The 19,228-nt window shown below is 35.3% G+C and overlaps 1 protein-coding gene and 1 pseudogene across 1 annotated transcript in view; one reads left to right on the top strand and one right to left on the bottom strand.

Annotated features, from left to right (window-relative positions):
• The window catches only part of ENOX2 (ecto-NOX disulfide-thiol exchanger 2), a 140,744-nt gene that overhangs the window by 101,741 nt on the left and 19,775 nt on the right, over positions 1–19,228 (top strand). The window contains 3 exon segments of the mRNA XM_039864988.1: positions 354–460; positions 7,683–7,797; positions 17,496–17,677. Coding sequence (XP_039720922.1) covers positions 354–460; positions 7,683–7,797; positions 17,496–17,677 — 404 coding nt within the window.
• On the bottom strand, positions 4,206–4,321 carry LOC120604337 (uncharacterized; annotated as a pseudogene).

The raw sequence follows: 19,228 nt of genomic DNA, 5'->3' as shown, positions 1-19,228 counted from the left end.
TTGGAAGGCTAATTTATGAAAGAAGCCAGCAGTGAAAAGGAGCTAGCTGGCACAGTTAGTTGTTTGCTGCAATGCTGTGCAAGGTCAGTAGTACTAAATCACATTCACAACTATTTCCTCTCCTGGCTGAATGAATACAGATTGCCTATATTAAAACTTTAGTCACCATTTCACCTCAAACCTTCTGGTTACCCCAACATACATAGCCTTTTCTGAATATAAGCATAGCTTAGTAGTGTCATACAGAAAGATATAATAATCCTGATGCTTCTCTTATTTCTTTTTTTTTTCCTTTTTGTTGCCATCCTTGGATGATACTCTGGCTTGATTCAACTGCTGATCTGATGCTGCAGTTGAGCAGATAGTAGCTGTGTACCATTCTGCCTCTAAACAAAAGGCATGAGACCACTTCACAAAAGTCCATCATAAAAACATCAGTGTTTGGTACAAACAAGCTAAGGTTGGTAAATTTTTACTCTGGTAGCCACTGAGGGAGAGTTTCTATCTTTAACAGGTTATCAATTTGGAGTTTAGCCAAAATTAAATAGTGCCAAGCTCCCATGGTCACAACAAGACCCTAAGGAAACACTAAGATATGTTCTATAATCTGCCTCTGTGTCCAGACCACCTGCTGCAAAAAGATAATAAATGTGCACATGTTGTCTTGAATGCATTCTACTGGATGGGAACCTTAGTAGTGAAAATGTGGCTGTGATAATTACAATTTTACTTCTCTAAGCTAGCTAGTCTTGAGTACAACAATAATTACTGACCTGTGCATTTAGTGTATTATTAGAGCTATCTTCCATTTATTAAAGTGTCTTAACAGTTGAGACTGGAAGCAGCCTGGTGTTACATTGGAGCATTGACATTTCTGAACTTCTTTTATCAAACCTGTTCAGCCATTTTTATAGGTGGCTGCATTAAAGGTAACAGAGTACTCTGATTTCAGATTAAGGTTGACACATACCTCTCTGCTTGTGCTCAAGTGACATTTTTAGCCTAATATGCCATTAGAATATGTCTGATGTGATTAAGTTGCTATTATGAATCCAAGATTAAAAACCAAGATGGGAGGCATGTTTTCACTGATATACATTTGGAATGGTGTTACATATACCTCAAGTTGTTCTGTTCCTATGGGCAGCTTCATTAACCAGCCCTGACACTTTCGATCTATGTATGCAGCCACTTTTTCAACTTCGTTTCTGAGTTCTCTTTGCCAGTTTGGTAGCAATCCCATTATATCTATCAATGCAGGTTGTCATATTCCTTAATATTTAAATAACATTTGTAAGGTATTTACATTTTATAAAGCACTTTCACATTGATTATCTCACCTACATCCCAATAGGTGTGGTGTAATTGGAAAGAACACTAGACTTGGAGTCAGACATGAATCCAAATCTCAGCTCTGACCCATTATAGCTATATGACTTTGAACAAGTTAGCTTTTTTCAGCCTCTATTTCTTCACCTATAAATTGGAGTTAATGATGAAACCAGTCTTACAAGATTAAATGAGATAAGAGATATGTAGACATTTTGAAAAATGTAAATGCTATGTAAAGGGAAAAGAGTATTATTTCAATTTATTATTAACAATTCCATAAGGGCTAATATGTAGATATAGTATCCATGTTTTACATGTACTGTGTGCCAGCGTTTTTTAGATACTGTGCTCTGCCAGCTAGGTAAGCTATGATGTTCAGTAGGTTAGGTGCATTAAAAGCATTTTTGACTTATGATATTTTCAACATACAGTGGGTTTATCAGGGTGTAACCCCATCATAAGCGGAGGAGCATCTCTATTGCCTTTTTGTAGGGGAAGGTAGCTTCTGGTTGGAACACTGACTTGCCTAAGACACTTAAGGAACACTTAAGACTTGCCTAAAACTCTTCTGTAAATAACTTTGTAATAAAATATGCTCCACTAATATTATTCATCAAGGCTCTCTGTAGACATACCAAGCTTATCTATCTGGTGGATATATAGTTGAGTTTAATTATCTTTTCAGTAAAGTTAGCTATGTCAGTGAGCTGGACATTTCTCTGGGTCTGTAGAGAACTGAGTGCTAAAACCCTACCACCTAATATTGTAGAACTTCCTTAGCAGAGTGATAAGGATAAAGCATATGGCTAGCAGGATTTATCATGAACTACTTGTTTCATGATGTGGCTTGTAGACTTTGTAGAAACCCAGAAAAATGCTTCTTGCCTGTTAGATTGGACTAAATTAAGGTCTACCTAGAATAACTCAAGCTTGAGAAGTAAAACAATTGAGAGTGAAACATAGTTTATCACCTTCCTCTGGCACTGCATTTCTTAAACCTAAAAGATCTCTTCTGCTTTATATTGGTGCCTCTTTAAATTGTGGCTCTTTTTTTAATTTCTGCATACTTTCATTTGATAACAGGCAACTCTGAGGACTAAAGGCAGTATCCTGTAGAAAGTGACAAAACAATCTTCTTAAATTGGGGCTGCCGTATAACACTCCACTGAGAATCAGAGCATCTCAGTCACTTAATCAACTAGATCGGCTTTTTTAGGTATTTGAGCATTGAAGCTACAACTCCTTAATCAGGAGTTTCATCAAGTTGGAGTTTCTGACATTAAACATTTTTTACCAGTTGCCTCTGGGAATAAGCCAGTTGATGACCTCTTATATCACGAAGTAGCTATTTCTTGTCTCATTGTCATCCTCCTACCAGCAGCCAACACTGTCTTACTCTGGTGGGATAGAGATTATAAAGTAAGAAAAAAAATATATCCTTGAAAGCAGAGAGTTTAGGCACTCACTTTGGTAGCATATGCCAAGCAGACTAATTTACTAAATAGTCTTTTTATTGATTTACTTTCTTGATTTATATGTGCGAGGCTTCTACTGATACAGTTTGGAAAGGCTAATAAAAGAAAGCTAAAGTCCCTCCTCTTACTAAAAGTTAGGATCAACTTAATTGATAATCAGTCATTATGTATCATACAATAGATATTGATTAAGAATTTGTGTTTGCGCTTTGCTTCATTGTATTGATTGTCACAGAATCAAATCCTACATAAGTGTAGAAGCTGTCTACCTATTCTCTGCTCCTTTTTCTTCCTTCATCTCATCCCTTCTCACCAAGACTTCTGATAATGTTGAAAGTCTAAGCAAGTAAAATTTTGTTACACAATTAACAAGAAATTCTGCTTTTCTGATAATCATGTTCACATAATAAAACATGAGTTTTAAAGATGAATTTAAGTACATATAATTTTTTTGTGAAACCATACAGTAGTTAACATGCAAAGATTTATGGTTTTCCTACTTTATGATAAATCGAAAATGTCAGCTGATATGTATGTGATTCTTTTCATGCATTTTCCTCTGTCTAAAATTTCAGTTTTAGTTTATTTTGAAAGTACTCTGCCCTCCATTGTGGAGTAGTATGTGAATTTCTAAGTTTCAGAAAAGTTACCATTAGAACAGACTCAAAATCATTATAATGCACTTTCAGAAATCACTAACAGTTCACTGTTTAAATGAAAAAAAATAGCACAGGTCTACTGTGAGCAAGAAAGCAGTATAGAAACTTTAGGAGAGCTATTGCCTTTTTTGATGTAGTCTATCAGTGATGTGACCTACTCAATTTCAGGTAGAGATTCACAAATGAAAATTTCTGGAAAACATTTTTGCATGTCATTGCCATTATTTTGGTTTTGCACTAAAACCAAATACCAGGATGGGAAAAGGGGAAAATTCGGGAGGTGCAGCTATTTCTCTTGCTCCCTGCATTTCAGTGGCTCAGAGTCCTCCTTCTGACTGTACCTATGTCCAAGTTAGATGGAATACCTTCCTAAGATAAATGCCACTTTTCACCCTTTCACTCTGAAGGTATTTGGATCCACCAAGAATAGAAAAAACAAACAAGTTTCTTAGATATCAAGAACTTTTATGGTAAGGTTTTAAAATAATTAAAATCTCACTTGCATTACTTAGGGGTACTGTCATTTACTAAATGCTCTCCATAAGTTAACTGTAGTTTTATACTCTATCCTCTGTTCTCTTTGCCTTCTATCCCATTCATGTGACTTAGTATTGGATATTTATAGAAGAGTAATGAGGAAGCATTTGAGATATTGCTCTCCAGCATATGTGGTCAGTTTGGCTCAAATGAAATATATATGCCTAACTGATTAATTTTTTTTATTATTTATTATTATTTATGCCTACAACACCTGGTGTTCCTAGGTAGTCTCCCATCCAAGTACTAACCAGGCCCGATCCTGCTTAGCTTCGGAGATCAGACATCGGGCTTGTTCAGGGCGGCATGGCCATAGACCATAGACAAGGGCTTCGCTGGGGTGTGAACCCAGGACCTTCTGTGTGTAAAGCAGACATGCTAAACGCTACGCTATGGAACCACGTCCCTAACTGATTAATTTAGAGCAAGTTCCCCTTAGCTTTTCTTACCCTCATTTCACTATCTACTAAAGAAACTAGTAACGTTTGTTCTTGAAGTACTTTGAGGCTTTGAGATAAAGTTTGCCCATAGGCCTGTTATATTTCTAGGAATAATTTTAAAGATGTAAATGACCTCTAGATAAACTGTATCACTTAGCTATTAAACTTTTTATGCTTCTAAGAAGAGATTACGCTTTCTTGCCCTGCTAAAAGCAGAAAGATGCTTTGTTAATGCTGAGGAGCTACAGGGCATGTCTCAGCTCACAGTTAGATCTTCCTGCCTCGTAACATTTCCTTAGAAGGAATACAATTTACTCTTCTGAAAAACACAATAACTTTCCCAAGGTTATTGTTTGTGAATTGAGAATTGGTCTCTGCTTATACCCTCTGACAGTCCAAATTTTTGTTAGTCAACTAAGAGAGCCACGACTTCCTGATGCAGTACGTTGTACACTATTTGAATTTACTAGTGTCATACCTCATTAGAATCACCTTTTCAGGAATGGCACTTTGATAACAGCACTTTGATAATAACTGAAACCCAGAATCCTGAGATGGAATGAATTCTTAGAAATGAGTAATTCCTTTATTTTTCTCTGCACAACGAGTTTGAATAAAACATAGCAAATCTCTCTCTTGACGCAGTCCTTTAAAGTTCATTTTTCTCAAGCAAGTCATTATTTTCTTCTATTTTAAGTAATGTCCCTGCATCACACAAAAGATACTGTTAGTATTTCTATATTCTACTACTTCTATTTTTCTTTTACCTCTTAAATTCAGTGATAACACTGAATATCTCACTTTTTAGATGGTACTTTTATTTATCTTTAGTGAAAACTTAACTCAATATAGAAATCATTATTTTTCCTGATAAAAAGAATAAAAAAGGAGGACATTAGTTTAGTGATTAACTATGGCATTAATTATTAATAAATCCATTTAAAATACTTATAATTCCCCTAAATGGAGGTAATTTTCACCAGATAATTTTAGATATTTCCTGTATTATGGCCCATTTGGGGTTAACCTAGGCAAGGAATTCTCAGCTCAGTACTGAGGAGCCTTTAAGAGGTATCAAGTGGCCTCTAAATGATTGCAAACTGTTCCAAAATACACAGTTCTCACATTTACTCTTTTTGAGAAAATGACTTCCAGTGTGATCTTGATCATTTCTTATGTTTTTCATGCCTTCCTGAAAAGCTGCCTTTACATCTGGTAGCACTTTCCTTTAGCCTGAAAAATGTTCTTCAGTATTTCTTATAGTGTAAGTCTTTAGGTAACAAATTCTTGTGTTTACATTTGTCTGAAAATATATCTCATTTTCATTCTTGAACGATTTTTTTCTCTGAATATAGAACTCTGAATAAATTGATATTTTTATTCTTTTCTTGGACTTTAAAAATGGTGTTCCTCTAACTTCTGGCCTTTGTTGTTTCTGAAAAAAAAATTAAAGTATTCAAATTGTTGTTCCCCTGCATATAATGTGTGATTTTTTTTCTGGATGCTTTGAATATTTTTTCCTGGTTTTATTGAGATATGAATGACATATACCACTGTATAAGTTTAAGGTGTACAGCATAATTACTTTACTTACATATATTGTGAAATGAATATCACGATAAGTTTAAAGAGTTAAAGAGTCTCTGTGTTTAGTTTTCAGCAGTTTTACTGTGGTGGTTCTAGACACACTTTTTTTTCACACATATCCTGCTTGGGTTCACTGAGTTATTTGAATATGTATATTAATGTCTTTCATCAAATTTGAGAAACCTTCAACTATTTTTTCTTCAAAGATTTTGAATCATTTAATCTCTCCTTTTTCTGTGATGCCAGTTAGTTTCTCTCTACTCTTCAGATTGGATAAATTCTTATTGTGTTCTTTTTTTTAGTTCTGTTTATTCTGTTATCCCTATTCTACTGTTCAGCTCATCCAACTGCTTTTATTTTAGATATCTTCAGATAATGTATTTTTTTAGTTTTAGAATTTACATTTGGCTCTTTTAAAAGTTTCTATTTCTCTGCTAAGATTTCCTATCTTTTCAGTTATCATGAGCACCTTTTTTACATCATCAAGATAATTATAATAGCTGCTTTAATTCCTTGTCTGCTAAATGCCATATCTGGTTCATTTCAAGTTTAGTCTGTTGTCTTTTCTCTTGAAAATTGGTCATATCATCCTAATTCTTTGTATGTCTAGAAATTTGGAGCTTTTCCTACATATTGTGAATATTTTGCTTTTAAGTCTCTGGATTCTCTTATGTTCTTCCAAAAATTGTTGACATTTTTTCCTTCGATTTAATGGTCAATTTACTCCATTATGTTTAAGCTAAAACTTCTTTCTCTTAAATGGCAGCTCAAATCTCAGTTCAGTTCTTTTAGCCTTAGCTGTGCTGTTTGCAGTCTGCCTTGTGCTCCAGGAGTCATGCAGAAATTTGAACCGATCTTATACACAGAATTTATTCCTCCCCTCATTTTTCAGTGGCTATGGTTTCCCTAAACTCATTTCTTGATTTCTTTATAATATAAAGACTGAGTTTTCAATTAAAAATTTAGCCACCCCGTGAGGTGATAATTATGGTCTGCTCTCAGATTAAAAGGTCCTTAAAAATTGGGAAACCACACTCTTCTTCCAAGTGTCAGCTCCTCTTCAGAATATTTCTGCATTTGTTCATTCTCCGATGGCATCAAGTAGTTAGGGGTTTGGTTTAGTTCGATTTTGTGTTTTGTTCAAAAGTATAGTTTTTATCTATGGAAGGGGTGATCTGGTAAAAACTCACTCCTGACAGCTCATTTTTGCTGTAACTTTTAAACCTACAAATGTTCGATTAAGAGTTCTGTTGAGCAAGGCTGTAATGGAGAGGGAAGAGGATGGAAAGCAGTTAAATCAAAAGACTTGACACGGGAGGGTGAAAATGGCAGAAACCTTAAAGGAAAGCCCAGAAGTCCATGTAAGAGGTGAGAGACTTAACATGACCAACAGCACTTTCTTACATGGAAGAGATATAAGAATTTACCAATGACCAGAGTCTGGATATGGAAAGAAAGCGTTATGCAAGACAGAGTGTACAAAGTTCTATTGAGATGATTTCAGCCTCAACATGCTCCTTTGCCTTTACCTTAAGAGTATTCTGAAATTTTGTTATATGTCAGAAAACCTGCTTTGTCTTATCTCTACCTCTGTTCATTTTCTCAACATTGTCAAGGCTTTCCCACCTAAAAAGCGTACCTTTTAACTTTAGGAAATTCATAACATACATAATGAGGAATTAATGGGAATCAGAAGAGAAGAAGAAATGGAGATGTCTGATGATGAAATAGAAGAAACAACAGAAACAAAAGAAACTGAGGAATCAGGTAAAGATAATTCTGCTTTGATTTATTTAACATCTACTTGCAAGGATAACATTTTAAAATCATCAATATCCAGTAAGTTATGGGCACACATCTATCAGACTGAAACCATCTAGAAATAATTGGTGAGGTTATATACATATATATAACTATATATATATTCAAACTGATCTCCATTTAATCTCTATCTTCCACCACAGTACCTAATTAAAACTGGACTTTCTCTTCCTAGGAGCACTGGACATTAGGAATCATTGTCCTATATTTTGTTTGGATTTTTTAATTTTTATCTTTTAATTAAGGTTGATATTCAATATTATTTTATATTAGTTTCAGGTGTACAGCATAATGGTTAGACATTTATATAATTTATGAAGTAATTCCTCAATTAGTCTAGTACCCACCTGACACTATACGTGGTTATGGATTTATTGATAATATGCTCTACAATAGAAATCAGAAGAGAGCTTATGCGTAAATAGGCAACTAACCAAACTTTTAGGAAAAATAGTTAGATCCTTACATCTCTTACACCTTACACCAAAATTAATAACAGATGGATTTGAAATTCAAATGTAAAAAAAATGCATATAACAAAAGAAATTCTGGAAAATATAGGAGTTGGTTAAATAATTTGTGATGAGAATCTCCAAAGATAAAAATAACAAAATGTATTTTTGATAAATTTATCTGCATAAAAGTAATTATTTCTTTAAAAATTAAAATTTAAAAGAGAATCTACAAACTAAAGGGAAATATCTACAATATATGAGTCTATCTATTTTCTGCCTTCCATTGTGGTTACTTGGGGGTTTACTGGGAACCAAACAGGAGTCAATAAAGACTTGTCTGGGTAAAGGCTTTTGCTCTCACCTAATATGTTCAGGACTCACTGTGAGACAGAAGCCATGGTACGGGTCCCCAGTGGAGCTCATAAAGCAAACCTATTTAACGATATAGCACAGCACTCTTTGATTTCATAATAAACCATTTTGGAGGGGAGATGACCATGGGGGAGATTAAAATATCAGCCAAAAGACCAGTGTTTTCAGATAAATATTTCCAAACAATCTTAGGAGTCTGTAATGTACAGTGGACAAATCACTGGACTTAAAGTTAGAATACTTGAGTTTTAGTCCCAGCTCTGTTCTTCTTGACATAGGAAGGACTTCTTTCCCACTGAGCCTCAGCTTCCACACTTGTAAGAAGTATATTATAAAAAACTCTAAATGTGATTTTGTGATGGTTAAATGAATTCATTTATTCATTTAATAACTATTGCATGCCAAGTACTGTGCTAGACATTGAAGATGTGGTAGTATACTGTCCCTACCATGTGTGTGTGCTTAGGGGTGTGTGTGTGTGTGTGTGTGTGTGAGAGAGAGAGAGAGAGAGAGAGAGAGAGAGAGAGAGAGAGACTGAGATAGAGACAGAGACAGAGAGACAGAGTGAGACAAAGATACAGAGACAGACAGAGACAGAAACTAGAATGGTTATAATGAAAATCAGGATTTCTCAGTTCCAGTACTTACATATTGAACTCTAAGCTCTATAGCCACTTAAGTAGTCCTAGAATCTTCACTCCATAAACAGAAACTTGTAAAGAAAGAAAACCACCAAGTCAGACTTTCAGGTTTTTTTATTAATTTATTTATTTTAATTAGTTTCAAGTATATAGTACATTGGTTAGAAATTTATATAGTTTGTAAAATGAGCCCCTCAATTGTTCCTTCCCTCCCTTCTCCAACTAGCCAACGTATTAATGCTAATTGCTTTCCTTATGCTGTGCTCCCCATCCCTGTAAACATTCATCAGCTAATCCTTCACCTCATTCTCCCAGCCCCCCAAACCCCATCCCTTCTATCCATCACCAAATTGTCCACTATATTCGTGAGTCTGTTTTTGATTAGTTTGTTTTTTTTTATTCCTTAGATACTGCATATAAGTGAAATCATATAGTGTTCATCTCTCTCTGTCTGACTTAAATATCTCCTAGGTTCATCAAAGCAATATCTTAGTCCATCTCCTTCCTTTTAGTCTACATGTGTCTTTTAATATGAAGTGAGTCTTTTGTATTTTTTCTTCTTAAAGAAGTCTCTCCATTTTCTTTAATACTGGCTTGGTGGCGATAAATTCCTTTAGCTTATTTTTGATTGGGAAACTCTTTATCTGTCCTTCAACTCTAAATGATAGTTTTGCTGGATAAATTATTCTTCATTGTAGATCCTGGGTCTTCATCCTGTCGAATATTTTGTGCCAAGCCCTTCTGTCTTGCAGTTTCTTTTGAGAAATCAGCTTCCAGTCTTATGGGTTTTCCCTCGTAAGTAATTATTTCTTTTTCTCTTTCTGCTTTCAATATTCTTTCTTTGTATTTAACCTTTGGTATTTTAATTATGATGTGTCTTGATGTGGGCCTCTTTGGATCCCTGATTTTTGGAATTCTCTGAACTTCCTGGGGTTTTATGTCCATTTCCTTCACTGGATTAGGGAAGTTTTCCATCATTATTTCTTCAAATAGCTGTTCAGCATCTTGATTTTCTTCAGTTACACCAATCAGACAGATATTTGGACACTTAATAGTGTCCCATGTGCTACTTAAATTATTTTTATGGTCTTGGCCTGTTATCTCCTGCCATTCTGATTGTGTGTCCTTGGCTTTCTCATCCTCTAGGTAGAGCATTTGATCCTTTTCTTTATTCACTTTGTTTATCCCTTTGTTTATTCTATTTAATATACTTCTCATCTCAGATAATGTGTTCTTCATTTCAGATTGGTTCTCTTTTATAATTTCCATTTCTATTTTTATGTTTTTTATATTGTTGTTGAAGTTCTCACTGAACTCATCTACACTTCCCTTAAGTTCATTGAAAATCTTTATAACCAGTGTTTTGAACTCTGCATCTGTTAGATTGCTTGATTCTATTATTTCTGGATCTCCATTCTGTTCTCTCATATGGTTTCTGCTTCTTTGTCTTTCCATTTTGGCTGCCTTTCTGTGTCTGTTTCTATGTACTAAGCAAAGCTCCTAAGTCTTCCAGTCTTATTAGTGTGGATTTGTGAAGAAAGTGACTAGTGGCACAATCCTGAGAGAGGTTCAGCTGCAGGCCAAATTTAGCCCTAGCCTGTGCCCCTCTGGGGCCACCTGTTAAGATTCAGCAAGCAATCCACGGATTCTATGGTTATAGGTGCTTCAAAAGGCCATTCCAGAAACCAAGGCCAGCAGCCTCCAGTGTGAGTCTAAGTGCTGTTCGCAAGGAGCACCTGACTTACTGAGGACACACCTGGATGTGGCTTGGGTGGGGCTGTGAGTTGGGGGAGATTGGGTTTCAAGGAATCTTCTGGGCGGAGTGACCGCTATTATCCAATTCGTTGATGACACAGCTATAGCGGTGCTGTGTCTGTGTACTGGAAGAGGGGAGGGCTCAACAGGGAATAATGAATACCACTGGCACTTCTGTACAGAGTTAGTCTTGCCTCGCCCCTCACTCCAACAATGTCTCCCTGTAAGTCCCTGGTGTCCCCTGCACACAGCCCAATCAGTACTGGTGCTCAGAGCAAGCAGGTCCATCTCCGTGAAAATCAGTTTGCAGATTCGGCCCCTTTCTGCTGCTGCCAGTGCCGCAGCCTTTGTCTCACTCAACCGCTCGAGACCAGGCAGCCCAGCGTCCTCGCCCAGTTCTACCTTCTGCTGTTGCAGGGTGCTTTCTTGGATTTCTCCCTAGTTGTATGGCTTGTTCATTTAGATCCTAGGAGTTTTCCTTGCTGCTGCTCCTTGTTTCTGTCACAACTTTGATTTGGTCGCCAGAGAGGTGAACAGAGCCTCTATCATCTACATCATTTTTTTCCCTATCCCAGTTAAACTTTTTAAAAGGCATTTGTTAGCTGCTACATCTGAATTTCATATATTTATGCCATATGTTATATTCCTAAACATTCAAACCTACATATATATGAATAAACCCTTTGAAATCAGTGAATAGTTGGTATTTTCAGAAAAGTGAACTAATTACTACAACCACATTCTATAAACTTATAACCAAAATAAATAAAAGTTTAATAATAATTGAGCTATTAAAATTATTTAAGTGCTTAGCCAGAATGTTTTGTAAATGATTAGTCTTTGACTTGTAAGATTATCTCCACCTCAGAATCTGCAGTATTGTTTACAATGTTAATCCAGTATTACCTTGAAATGAATGCAACCATAAGTTTGAGCACCCACTTGATAAATTTCTGAGTTTGAGTAGTTAATGGAGGAGGAAAGCTGTATAGGAGATTCAGATTGAATGCACTTACTAGCGTTATATAATTGCATTTTGTTTCCTTATTTCTTTTGAGTTTAAAGTTGTATTGGCTACTGCACAGAATCTTACTCACTTAGAGACTAGAAATCCCCTGACATATCATCTTATAGCTATTTTCTTTCCTGTTCCACATGTCAGGATGCTGCTTGGTCAAAAAAAGCTATCTACAATAGAGTTAATGTAGCTTACCAAATAGCTTTTCTCCTAGAAGGTTTCAATTCATTTTATTTCAAGGACTTTTGTGCATTTTTCTTCCCCTAGATTATATCTAATTTTGTTATCTCACTTCTGTAGTACTCAACTGCAGAAATCTTGCTCATTGTGAGCCAGTAAGCAGGTGCTCAGTTTTTATCAAAATCAGCTACATGTTTTAGTTATCACTTGGTTCCAATTAAAAGCTTAAGAAACTAGATCTCAATGTTGATGTTCTTCCTGTGAGATAAGAGAAGTGAGGCTAAAAGTATACATGCAGCTCATGATTCTCTATATAGCAAGAGATCAGTCATCCATTAATTAGAAAAATGATTCAGAAATGAGACCATGAGGAGCGAGCATATCTGGAATAAATATTCTAGGAGCATTTGCATGGAAGTACAGAAGGAAGAAATCAGTGAGAGGTGAGAGACCCATCAGCAAGGACCAACATGAGTCTGTATTGACTAGGAATGCCATCTCTGTAACTTCCTATAACAGTCTTCTGCAGCCCAGGATAAGGAGCAGAGAAAGTTGAGTCAAGTGACCATCACTTAAGGATTGGCATGATAAGCCTGGCCAAAGGTTTTCAGGAGGATGAAGGAATACAGGGAACTTAACAATCTACAGTGGACTCTGTTTAGTAAGATAGCAGTTAATGGACTGGGTGAAGTTGGCCACTCCAAGAAATTAAAGGTTCCAGAAAGGAAAGAGAGCAGAGTCTCAGGGTGATGAGGGCTGGTGAAATAACTCAAATGAGGATATTGTGTTTGAGAGAGGAATTTAGAGATCTCAGAGGAGAAACAGTGAGGTGCATGTATGCTGCTACAGCCTTATTTGGAGTAATGACCTGCAGAGGAAAGAAAAGCAAGGCATTGTAAAGTCAGGGAACTCACTTGAGATTTTGCCTGAACTGGCCTGCAACCTCTCCCAATGGATTATGCTCAAATCATCTCTCTCTCTTTCTTCTCACTCTTTGTTCTTTTTCACAATTCTCATAGTGAATCATTCCAGCTCAAAATTTTAATGAACCTTGAAAGAAATGTTAAACATTTTTCTTCTATAATTTGGAAACATTTTTTAGCATCTTCCTTCTAAAATTTGGTAACTTTTTTTAGCATCTCTTGTAATGTGGTTTTGTAAGGGTGGCCGACTCACTGGATTCACTCCCATTAAATATTTTTGTTTCTTTTTTTGTACCATTAAAGAAACAGGCATTAATTTTTTAATGGCACAAAATCCCTTTAGATCTTTTGTTACAGAAAAACATGTCTGAGATTTTTCTCTGACTGACTCCTCTAAAAAAGGTGTTCACAGCTGCCTTCATACTTTCATATTGCCATGATGAACTGGCAGCCTTCAAATCTGAGAAGCAATCCTCTTAAGGAGAATATTTTTCCCACATAAGAAATAATCAAAAAGGAGAAACCAAGAACTAATGATGACAGGATATGATTAAATTCTATGTACTATACTCTTTAGTATCAGGACTGATGGATTCACCTACTCAAACATATTATTAAAAGGTAATATTGAACTTTTCAATGTTCTAGCAATGTACAAAGATCTCCAGCTTCAGAAATAGGCTCGATTACTATTAAGTCTGTAAAACTAAAGACTTGGTGTCCTCATTAAAATGACAAAAAAAACCCTCATTTCAGAGAGCAGGAAATACATTTTGTAAGTTAGGTCCCCTCATAGCATTATAGGAGATTACATTTTCTTTTCTTAGTGACAGTTCCAAACTGAGGAGATTATTATCTGCTCCTACTTGGCTGCAGGTATCCATCTCTGTTCATCAGCATGCTCTTTCCCTCAGGAAGGAAGCAGCCTCTCCTCATTTTCTCAGAGGGAAAATATTTTCACATTTAAACTGAAGAATATGCCTCTAACCATTCTCCTAGATCTTTTCCTTTCCATGTTTCTCCACATGACTTCTAGGATTTGAGCACAATTACTGGCCTGCTTTGCAAGAAGAAACAAAAAGAGGAAGATGAAATATCACTATTTTCTGTTGAGCCACGTGGCTTGCCAGAGGAAAAACATGCAAACCAAAGCAGAAATAAATAACTGTCCATCTGCAGCAGTCACTTGATCTACAGAGTAACCTCTGTGCTAATCAGCTAAACTCTAGCTCAAGATTATTGAGCTAGATTCTATCCTCGGTACTGACCCAGCAAGCAAATTAAATATTTTAGTTATCTGTATGGCAGATAGTTAATGTCCCTCTTTATATAAACTTTCCTCTATACACTCATCTTCACTTTTAGTGTCTTCTTTTGGTGTTGTGATGATTAAGAACATGCCTGTCTGTTGGTAAGTATCCCAGCTGCTGGGAGAGACAGCAAGGATAGCTATTATTTAGAGTGCTAAGAATTCAAGTCTCTGACAGCTTTCTCGTCAAAGATACAGTATCTGCGTAATTAGAACAGGAATTAAAATCAGTAATAAAACCAACATAAAATGAATGTGTCATGCCAATAGTCTTTAGTAATTTTTTTCAATGTAAGGGTTAAAACTACCATATCAAGATAATTGCATGGTCATACACAGAACACAAATGTGGGCACTGAGAGCATGTTTCAACACTACCAGAAAATATTTCTCACCAGAACCCTCTGGTTAAAGGCATTGACTTAAATCTAGCACCTCCCTAGAGGCAACTTCCTTTTTAAGAATAAGAAATGTTTTACCTTCAGGATATGGGTTCTTCTATATATTTGTAAATCAAACCTTCTTTCTATTCATTATGTAGAAGATGAATCTTGTCTTTGAAATTCCTTTGTAAGTCTCCCTTTAGATTATTATAACTAAATTATTTAGATTATTATAACTAATAATCTTGAAGATTTTATTTCCATTACTTTCTTCTACCCAAAGTCCCTCCTCATAGGTAGCTGACAAAATTCACAAAATTTACACCTTTAATATTCTTATACATTTAGTTGCAGATTTTTAATTTTAAGCCATTTTGATAATGTCTCTTTTCTGGGCTTTATGCTCTGTTAAGAATCAAAAAAGAAATAAACTTTAAATGTTTCCATTAATTTGGAATATAAACAATAAAGATTAGCAGAATCTCTTTTTTTACCATAGTCATAAGCCTGAAACTCAATAAATGTTTGTTGAAAGAAAATCTTAGAATAGCTTTTATAATTTTTGACCTTGAAAAATGTGCCATAACCATAAATAATTAAATTTAACCTAGATTTTCCTATGTGCATTAGTTTTTTTAAATTAATAAACTTTAATTTTTAAAGCTGTTTTAGGTTCACAACAAATCTGAACAAAAAGTACAAAGAGTTCCCAAATACTCCCTGCTCACCATCTCTCCCATTAACATCCCACACCACAGGGATACATTTGTTGCAATAAATAAATACATTATCATCACCCAAAGTCCATAGTTCGCATTAGAGTTTACTCTTGGAGTTGTACAGTCTATGTGTTTGGACAAATATTCAAAATGTATGTATCCATCATTACAGTATCATACAGAATAGTTTCACCGTCCTAAAAATCCGCTGTGTTCTTATTATTCACTCTTCCCTCTCCATCTAATCCCTGGAAACCACTGATCTTTTTTACCGTATCCATAGTTTTGTCTTTTCCAGAATGTCATATAGTCAAAATTACATACCATGTAGCTTTTTCAATTGGTTTCTTTCACTTCGTAATATGCATTTATTTTTCCTTTAGGTCTTTTCATGGTTTGATAGCTCACTCCTTTTTAGCACTGAGTAATATTCCATTGTCTGGATGTACCACAATTTGTTTATCCATTAACCTAATAAAGTTTTAGCAATCGTGAATAAAGCTGCTTTAAAATCCATGTGTAGGTTTTTGTGGAGACATGTTTTCAGTTCACCTGGGTAAAAACCAAGGAGAATTATTGCTTGATCCTATGGTATGAGTATGTATAATTTTATAAGGAATTGCCAAACTGTCTTCCAAAGTTGCTACACCATTTCGAAGTCCCATCAACAGTGAAGGGTGATTCTTGTTTGTTCCACATTCCTGCCAGCACTTAGTATTGTCTTTGTTTTGGATTTTGGCAATTCTAATAGGAGTATAATGATATCACATTGTTGTTTAAATTTGTGATTTATAATTCACTAATAACATATGGTGACATATGATGATGCTTCCTTGTCATTGGCATATCTGTTCAGGTCTAATTTTTTTGATATTTATCTTGTAGATATTCTCTGAGTTTCCTGGGTCTGTGATTTGGTGTCTGACATTAACTTCAGGAAATTTTCAGTCATTATTGCTTCCTTTCTCTCTTTCTTTCTCTTTTGATAGTCTCATTACATGCAGGTACATTTTTTGAAGAACAGAGTGCTCTGGCATTTTTCAAAGTGATTCCTTCCCCTCAGCCCTGCGGGAAGTACAAGAGGAGTTTTTCTCTGATATTTATTCTGAGGACTTGGTTGAGATAAAACTTACTATGACTGGGTCCTCATGGACTTTTTAACTCTCAGACTTGTCCATACTGAGCCTCCAGCAATTGCTCAATTAAGTTTAGATTTTCCTCCCTTGGCGTTTGTTCCTGTGGAGGTTTTACACATGGGTTTCTGGTTTGGTAAATTGCAATCTCTGTAGTCTCCTCTATCTCTGTTTTGGGGGATAGTCATTTGCCCTGTTACTTCACTCCTCTGATGGATCTAAGAAGAATTATTGATTTTTCAATTTGTTCAGTTTTTTCCTTGTTGTTAAAATAGAGTGGTGACTTCTAAATTAATCCCAGAACTGAAGTGATATGTCTTAATTTTGACATTTACCTTTCCTTTGTAAGACCCATCAAGGCTACATTTTTAAAAAAAACAGTTTTCATCAGAAGTATTGTGTGGGCAGTCATCAGTTCAAGACAATTAGCACTATATTTTATTATTATAGGGTTATTATCATTTACTGCTTTTCAAATAAAAGTAACTGAAGTTCTCTGGAAATACCTTAGTTATAATTGAGGTGAAGCATATGAAACATAATGAGGACTTTCATGTGTTGGAATCCTGTGTTCATTTACAAAAATGGGCTTGTATGCTTTCGTGTCCATCTCTTGCTGCCATAGCCAGCAGACCTAAAGTTTCTCATTGAGAACCTTTATACACACATCAATTTAAAACACCACTTTCATGGTAATAAGATGAAACACAAAATAATCTGGATATATGGTTTTACTACTTTATATTGATTGTTTAGCCTTAGTATCACAGGCAGAAGCACTGAAGGAAGAAATTGACAGCCTCCGTTGGCAACTCGATGCCTATAGGAATGAAGTCGAAGTGCTTAAACAAGAACAAGGCCAAGTCCACAGAGAAGATGACCCAAACAAGGAACAGCAGCTGAAACTCCTACAACAGGCCCTGCAAGGAATGCAACAGGTAAAGAAAAGCATTTTGGTTTTCTGAGCTTTTTGAAAGGATAGCATCAGCTCCTCACCTATAAAAGGGCCCCTGCAAATAGCAAATCTCTATTCTTCTTGATATCTAGTTCTCTAGCATAGCTGAGGAAGGGATTATGTGTTGTGGTTAACGAAATATTCTGATTAATACAGAGTTAGCAATGGATCACCAGTTTTCAAAGAATGAGCATTCAGTGAAAACTATTTAATAAAACTACACTGAACATAATCTAATCTTTATGTTTCAGAAGGTACTTTGGGATCTGGACAGGGCCTCAGAGTCCTTATGAAGAACCTTAATTACTTAGATATGAAAAAGTGCTGATGATTAAGTATCAAATTGATACAATGCTAAATAATACAACCTTTTATAAAGAGTGCCAGGAATCCTACACTTGTGTAGGTGAAAGCAAGGATGTTATGGGTTTTCAAGTATCAATGCTTTGGGCACATAATATTAATTTGCTCTTCTGTTTTGTTTTCACAATCATTTAAGTGAATGAATTTACCTGCACATTACTCTAAGTATAAAAAGTAAATAATTGCATCTAACTGTAATTTAATTTAAATACAACATTGTATAGTAGATGCTCAATACCTAGAAGTTTCATGTAACCAGCACCACAGTGAGCCTACAATTTAATAGATATCTGTTCTAATTATAGTAAAAGAGTAGTACTTATGAGTAAGGGTACTATTCTCCTTTGTCTTGCCAGACTACCAGCCATTTTTCTTGCAACTCAAATTGTGCAATATTTTTTTTAATTGTATGCCTTTAAATTAACTACAGCAAAGCTTATTGCTTTTTGGAAATCACAAACTGTGAACAGGAATTATCTTCTGGAAATAAGAGCTCCATATTCATATTACTTCACTATCATTGTCTTCCTATGTGACAAGCAATATCACATTAATATTTCACCTTTCTGATTAGCAAAATGTGTGAAATAATGATTACTTTTTATTGTCATCATGGAGTTTAATTAGATCATGTAAATTACATGAGATTTTTTTTTCATTAAAAAATTGCATCTCCTCAGCTAGACTTCAAAGAATTTTGACAATGTCAAAATTGTACTGGGTCTTTTAGCCTTTCTTTTTGGGTCTTTTGCAAGCTTCTGGAAAGCAAGACTTCAGAAACATTTTCTTGTTGTTTCCCCTCTTACCTTGATTTTGAAACCATTCCACATAAGGACAGTTAAATGCTACTTAAATGCAATGACGAACTTTTTTTTTTATTTCATCACTTCAAAGACCTAACAATTAGGTCTCTACCTCCTAAAAAATTAACTTCATTCAGTTTGATTACATTTAATTGGAAAATAGCTTTGTAAACAATAATAAAATTTCTTTCATATTATCCCCAAAAGATGTGTAGTCTAATATGATGATTAAGAGCATGCACTATGAGGTTGACCCAACATAGGTCAACCCAACTCTGCCACTCGGATTACCTTAAGCAAACCACTAAATCTCTCTAAGCCTCAGGATTATGTATCATAGGGTTATTGGGAATCTTAAATGAGACCAT

Source organism: Pteropus medius, unplaced genomic scaffold (assembly GCF_902729225.1).
Source record: "Pteropus medius unplaced genomic scaffold, Ma_sr-lr_union100, whole genome shotgun sequence".
Taxonomy (NCBI): Eukaryota; Metazoa; Chordata; class Mammalia; order Chiroptera; family Pteropodidae; genus Pteropus; species Pteropus medius.
Note: the sequence above shows the minus strand (reverse complement) of the source record. Positions and strands in the feature narration are given on the sequence as shown.